At 56.3% G+C, this 7,117-nt stretch overlaps 1 protein-coding gene across 1 annotated transcript in view; it reads right to left on the bottom strand.

Annotated features, from left to right (window-relative positions):
• Window positions 1-1,784: 1,784 nt before the first annotated feature.
• Window positions 1,785-7,117, bottom strand: part of R3hdm4 (R3H domain containing 4) — a gene marked incomplete at its 5' end in the record, with an annotated part of 9,510 nt that continues 4,177 nt past the window's right edge. The window contains 7 exon segments of the mRNA XM_013505107.1: window positions 1,785-2,740; window positions 3,615-3,670; window positions 3,750-3,835; window positions 4,552-4,637; window positions 4,914-5,037; window positions 5,316-5,440; window positions 5,672-5,826. Coding sequence (XP_013360561.1) covers window positions 2,637-2,740; window positions 3,615-3,670; window positions 3,750-3,835; window positions 4,552-4,637; window positions 4,914-5,037; window positions 5,316-5,440; window positions 5,672-5,826 — 736 coding nt within the window.

Genomic DNA, 7,117 nt, shown 5'->3' with positions numbered 1-7,117 from the left:
CTTGAAACCCTAAACTCACGTGGTGGCTTTTTTTTCTTTGGTACTGGAAATCAAACTCAGGACCTTCAGCTTGCCAGGCAGGCGCTTGTGCCACTGAACTATATCCCTGGCCCTTTTTTTGTCTTTTTGAGACAGAGTCTCACTATGCAGTCAGGCTGGCCTTGAGCTTACTTTGTAGCCCAGGCTGGTCTTGAACCCCCAAAAACGATCCCCCTGCCTCAGCTTCCCAAGTGCTGGCATTACAGGTGTGCACCACCACACCTGGCTACACATGGTGGCTCTTTAAAGGGAGGGTCTTTCAAGTTCAAAGGTCATCCCCAATTTTTCCAAAACTAGATTCTAGGACCAGGTGTGGTGTCACCCACCTGCCATCCCAGCACTCTGGGAGGCCAAGGCAGAAGGCTTGAATTTTCTAAATCAGCCTGAGTAACTTAGGAAGATCCGGTCTCAGAATGAATAATGGGGAAAACACAAACACACACACACACACACACACACACACACACAATCCAAAAAATTTTGCTGGACATGGTGGCACATACCTGTAATCCCAGCACTCAGGAGGCTGAGGCAGGATCGCTATGAGTTCGAGGCCAGCCTGGGCTACACAGTGAGACTGTTTGCTATCGTGACTTTCCCTACCATAGCCCAGCCTGCTTCTTCCAGGATGTCCTGTTTTTTAGAGTATCCTTTTATCTTGCTTTTTCTCTGCCCAAGGTCCATCTGCAAAGCGTTTTTCCCTCACTCTTCACCTTTACTTTTTCCAAACAAAATTTGCCACCTAAAGAAAAAAGCAAGCAAGGCTGGGGGTTGCAGCTCAATGCCAAGGCTCTGGGTCCCATCCCCAGGACAGAGGAAAAAAAAGTACATTTAAGTCCCCACTCCCTCAAGGACGACCTTACTCGGAAGTCGGTTTTACACAGGCGCTCAGGTCCAAACAAGGGCTTAGAGCAGTTCCGACCCAACGACATGGCATCCCTAGCAGAAGGGCGTCAGGACCAGACACGGAGGAAGATGACCAAACACACAGCAGGGGCAGAGCAGGGGCAGGGGGTGCAGGTCTGCAGCCATGCAGGTGGCGCCCAAGGACATTGCCCCGAGTTCCAGGAGCCAAAAGAGGCGAGGACCCCAAGCCCAGCCTGGGTCTGAGATATAATTCTGGCTACTTTCAGCTGCCTAGGCTGTGGGGTTGGGTTTTTTTTTTCGTTTTTTTTTTTTTTGTTTTTTGGTCTTTTTTTGAGACAGGGTCTCACTGTGCAGGTCTCACTGAGCCTTGAGCTCACTTTGTAGCCCAGGCTGGCCTCGAGCTCGCAAGGATCCTCCCTCCTCAGCCTCCCAAGTGCTGGGATTACGGACACGTGGTGCCACCACCACGCCCGGCTAGGCTGTAGGTTTTTGTTTTGGGTTTTTTCCTGCAGTGTTAAAGATGGAACCCAGGGCCTAGGGCATGCCTGGCAGGTGCTCCCATTGAGCTGCAATCCTAGCCCTTTTTTTTTGTAATTATTTCTTTCAGCCTTTTTTATTCTGGGTCCCTAATTTGCCCAGGCTGGGCTTAAATTTGTGCTCATCCTGCCTGAGCTGAGTAGCTGAGAGGACAGGTGTCATGCACTTGGTAGCCTCACACAAGTGACTCAGTCAGAGCCCCAAAGCTGGCACCGATGAGCCCAGGCTGGGCCTCACAGAAGCTTGTCACCCGTGGGGAACCTCACACCCAAGGCTGCCACCCCCAGTGACCAAGACCTGTGATGTCCCAGCCCTGACCTGGACAAACCATACAGCCAGCAGCCAGAGCACCAGGAATTTATTAAACACCCCCCAACACACGCGCAATGGGCCACACACAGGACAAGGGGCTGGGCTGCTCCACAGCGGAGCCCCCTGAGGGCGGCCAGCACTGGGGCCCTGACCGTGAGGCCAGAGCCAGGCTGGGCAGGGGACGGAGGAGGAGGTGGCGGGGAGGCGAGGACAGAGGCTTCTGGCTGAAGTCCTGGATCCGCGGAATAAGGGGGGACGAGGAGCAGGCGGGAGGGGCGGTGGCGACACAGTTAAAAGCATCAAACCAGCCCTTGGAACAAAGCCGTGTCCCCAGTCGCGGGGCCCGCACATGCACACGTATGGGGTCACAGACACACATACACAGAATGAAATGCCCTGGGGCCCCCCAAACACACAATGACAGCTAAAAAGTGGGAAGGGACAAGCAAGGACCACGACAAAGCCTCACAGCGAAACACGTGGGGCCTTTTTTGGTTTTTCCCTCCAAAAGAAAAATTTAAAAATCTACAACAAATCATGCCCAATTCATTAAAAGTGATAAAAACTCAGCCTCTCCCTGTCCGCCTGAGCCTCAGACTGATTCCCCCCCTCCAAAAGAGAAAAACAAAGCAGAAAGATGGACATGCTCAGTGAGATCGCCCCACGAGTTCCGGGGGGGCAGGGCACAAGGACAGTCAGGACAGCCACTGTCCCCAGCACTGATCTCCAAGAGCTGGGTGGGGAGGGGATGAGGGTGAGAGAGAAACAGCCAGCCTCAGGGGAAGGCGGCTTCCAAGAGTGAAGTCCTAAAACAGGAGACGGGTCTCAGCAAATGGCGTCGGAGGTCCGGGCGCGGCGGAGGGGGCTGTGTGTGGCCACCATCAGCTGTGCTGCTCTAGGTAGGCGGACAGGAGCAGCCCTGGGGGCAGGAAGTCCAGGTGGCGGTTGCTCACTTTCATCTGCCGCCTGCCCTCCAGGTCGGCACCTGCGGGAGGAACGACCGCGCGGGGAGGGAAGCAAAGGAGCCTGAGCGTCTCACCCACTTCCCCGCAGCCGCGCGCGCAGGCAGGGGCACTGGGGCAAAGTGGTCTTCCCAGGTCTCTCCGCCTCTGCCCAAGCCCTGCAGAGGTGAGGGAAGCATCAAGGCCCTGGGTGGTCCGACCGGCCACCTTCCCCTGCACCCCTCACCCCGGGAGCCGCCCCTCCCCCGCCAGCTCAGGCTGCAGGAACAAAGGCAGGTGTAGGCGCTTGAAGCTGGGGACAGAAGACGGCCCAAGGTTGCCATGGAAACCATCTCCCTGGCAACTCCAGGCAGGAGGCAAAGACAGGTGTGGGAAGCTGGGACCACATGGGGTTCTCGGGGTCAGCAAGGGCGTGAGAGGAGACTCGAGGCACAGGACTGGGCGCAGGCATTGGAACGGAACCCTGCTGGCTATAAACATCCAGACACTGCAGGCCCACTTCTCATTTCCAAGGCTTCGTCACCCCAACTGGGGTCCCCAGCCCAAGTGCCGGAGATGCGGAGAAAGGGGTGTCTGTCCTCAGCAGGGCACACAGGCCACTCCTGATTAATACGCTGGTTTTTTGCAATACTGGGGATAGAACCCAGGGCCTTGGCACTGAGCTCCATCCCCAGCCCATTTCTATTTTTTGAGACTGGGTATTGCTAAGTTGTTAAATTGTCCACACTGGCCTTCAACTTGGGATCCTCCTGCCTCAGCCTCCCGAGAGTGCAGGGATGACAGATGTGCACCACCACGCCCGACTGCTGCTAAACCCCGCTGTCACACTTCCCTCCACATCTCCCCCTGGGGGCCCTGGGACCTTGCTGCCGGCCGCATGCGGGGCCCCTCACTTACTAGCTGAGATGAGGTCCATATACTGGCACACGGCGTGCAGCAGTAGCCTCTCGAAGCTGCAGAGGGGAGGGGGTAAGCGGCCGGGCAGGAGCCACAGCAGGGAGGGGAGCTTGAGGTGCCCTCCACACCCACTACCTGTTGTCCAACATAGCTGTGTACACGGCCTGAGGAGACACGGAGAAGAACCTCGACAGCCGCTCCTCCCAGGTCTCCAGAGTCTCCTGTGGAAGAGATGCCCCAGGTGTCAGGCATCAAGCCTCTGTGTGACCTTGTGAGCCAGCCAGTTCCTCCCACACCTGGGAAGCCTCTGGAGCGCAAAGCCCTGGGTTCAAATGGTCACCATTGAGGCCAGGGATTTAGCTCAGTGGCACAGCGCCTGCCTGGCAAGCGCAAGGTTGTGAGTTCGATTCCTGGTACCGGAAAAAAAAAACCCCAAAAACAAAAAATGGTCACCATGTAGCCGGGCGTGGTGGCACACACCTGTAATCCCAGCACACAGGAGGCTGAGGCAGGAGGATCTTTGCAAGTTCGAGACCAGCCTGGGCTACAAAGTGAGCTTAAGGTCAGCTTGAACTGCATAGTGAGACACTGTCTCAAAAAGACAAAAGAAAAAAAAGAAAAAAAAAAAGGTCACCATGTGGGTCAGGGACAGGGTATAGCTCAGTGGTACAGCACCTGCCTGGCAAGCACAAGGTCCTGAGTTCAATTCATGATACAAAAAACCAAATAAATGGTCACCATGACTCACTACATGAGGTTACCTGTTTCCAAGGGTATCAGGCACTTAGACATATCCATGCCACATCTATCTTGTCCCTTCCCTCCAGCAAACTCCTATACACCCTGCAGTGTCCACTTCCATTACCCCTGACCCCAAGCTTCAGCTGAAAAAGTGTGGTGAGGCAAAAAACACTTGACAGGATGGCCTGGCACTTACCATGGGGATGCGGCCCCTCTTGAGCACGGATCGCAGGCGCCGGCTGATGCGCTGGAAGCACTCACGAGGTGTGTAGGCCGGGTCCTCTACAAGTAGCCAGTGCACCAGTGAGGCTGGAGGCCAGGCCCCGCCCACACTGAGCCCCACCCACATAGGCTCCGCCCACCAGAGGGCCCCACCTGCCCCTGCCAATTGGTCCTACCACTTCAGGCTCCAGCTCAAGGCCAGCCTCCCACTCGAGCCACGCCCTCTATTTACATACAGGCCCACGTCCTGACTCCGCCCAAAGATTCTTCCCACCCACCAATCACAGCCCATCTACATCCTGGGGCCACCCACCACAGCCCCGCCCACAGGCCCACCTCTCCTGCGGTCCTCCGTGCGTCCAGGCCCCCGCCTCCGGGCCTTGCTCTGACCCTCGTCCTCCAGGTAGCGCAGCACCCGCTCCTGCTCCTCCCCGGAGCGGTTCATGAAGTCGTTCCAAACCTGGAAGAGAAGCAGGCAATGACCAGAGGTCTCGGCCTCAGTTTGCCCACTTGGAGTGCAAATGGGCAGAGGAGGCCACCAAGTATGCGGCAGTACTCCGTACAGACCTCTGCCTATCATGTAGGTCAGGGACACTGGGGGCCCCTAACATGGCTCCATTCCCCAGTGAGCTCCGTACTCCAACACCACAAGCCCAGAAGTAGGAATGGGAGCTCCCAGGAGGGGTGGGGCTTTGGCCTGTGTCCACCGCGTGCGGCCAACAGGAGGCATGGCCTTACCTCCATGTAGGTGGCGTTGCTGCAGGCCTCTGCGAAGATGCCTGGCGCCGCGGCGGGTGTCAGGTCTCCATCCTCCAGACCAGGTGGTCCCCCATCCGTCTCCAGCAGGGTCAGGAGGTACTGAGCTAGATGAAAACAGAAGGGAACTATGCAACATCCACAGCTCCACCCACTTCTCCCGGCTTTGTTGAACTCCTATGCATCCTTTAGAGCCCCAGTTCCAATGCCCAGACAGGACTCTGGCTCAGCTCTGACCTAGTGGGGTAAGTCTATCTGGTTCTGTTTCCAGCTGTCTGACCAAGTACCAACACGCATACCACCATCATTGGAGAGGTGCCCCCCGCACCCCTGCTTACTGTTCTCCAGCCGCTGGAGGCTCTTCCGACCCTTGGCCCTGGGTACCAGGTCTGAGTTTCGCACGGCCTGGTTGATGAAGTGCTGCTTCCTTCTGGAAGCTGAGAATCTCTTCACTTGGGAGGTGGCTAGGGCGGGCAGGCAGCCCTGAAGGGGCCTGTGGGCCAAGACAAGCGAGGGTCCCAGGAGGAATCAGACTGTGGCTAGCACCGGCTGGGTTTCCACCAGGGACGAGGAGCTTACCCCTCCATGTGTGGAGCCCAGGCCCCCAAATCTCATTTTGTGTCCTCCTAACTCAGGAAGCAGATACGCTCGAGGCGGCAGACTGGTGAACTGAGGCCTAGTAATGGGAAGTCACTAAAAGTCTCACAGAATCGGCCGTGAAAGGAGCTGGGGATTTAGCTCAGTGGCACAGCGCCTGCCTGGTAAGCGCAAGGTCGTGAGTTCAATTCCCGGTACCGGGAAAAAACCCAAAAAAAAAACAAACAAAAAAGAATCAGCTGTGAACCCTCGTTCCAAGCCGTCCAGATTTCAGTGTCCAGCCCACGAGGCCCACAGCCACTTGGACCAGAACCCCAGTCCCTCAGCACGGCAGAGAACCAAGACCCTGGACTGCCATGCCCAGCCCCCACCCCAGCAGCTGCAGGAAGCTGAAGCCCTTGTCGGCTGCCGAGTCTTATGGCCCTGAGTCCCCACTAAAGATGCTGGCACCAGGGAGAGCAGAGCTCGCAGAGAGCTAAACTAATCCCAAACTAATCGTCCCCCTCCTGCAGCTACCGCTAATGTGGCCATGGATTAGCGGATCCCGCTGGGCACTCAGGGCGAGGCCACTTGGCAAGGGGCAGGCAGCTACAGAGGGCACAGTGGCCACCCACGGTGTGTATGGGGCTCTTGGACGGAAACTTCCCAGGAAGGAGAAAGTAGCCCCCCAGACTCAGAAACCCTCACTTCTGGAAGCCTGGAGCGGTGGCTCACACCGGTCAGCCTAGCTACACAGGAGGCTGACGCAGGAGGATCCCAATGGAGCTCCTGTCTCAAAATTAAAATATTAAAAGGGGCTAGAGGTGTGGCTCAGTTGTACAGCGCCCCTGGGTTCAATCCCTAGCACTGTAAAAAATTAAAAAACATAACTGCTGTTCGATTCTCAAAAAAAACCCAGGGGGTGGGGATTTAGCTCAGGGGTGGGGATTTAGCTCAGCGCCTGCCTGGCAAGCGCAAGGTCGTGAGCTCGATTCCCATTACCGGAAAAACAAAACAAAACAAAAAACTAAAAAACTCATGATTCCAAGGCACAGCAGAAAATTCCACCCAAAGTTTCCTAGCACTCAGTGTCCAAGACACAAAGGTAGACAGACTCCTGGCCTCCTTGTAGAAAACAAAAACATGAGCTGGGAGGGTAGCATACACCTGTAATCTCAGCACTTGGGATGAGGCAGGAGGACTGTTGC

Source organism: Chinchilla lanigera, unplaced genomic scaffold (genome assembly GCF_000276665.1).
Source record: "Chinchilla lanigera isolate Chin_1 unplaced genomic scaffold, ChiLan1.0 scaffold00094, whole genome shotgun sequence".
Classification (NCBI taxonomy): Eukaryota; Metazoa; Chordata; class Mammalia; order Rodentia; family Chinchillidae; genus Chinchilla; species Chinchilla lanigera.
Note: the sequence above shows the minus strand (reverse complement) of the source record. Positions and strands in the feature narration are given on the sequence as shown.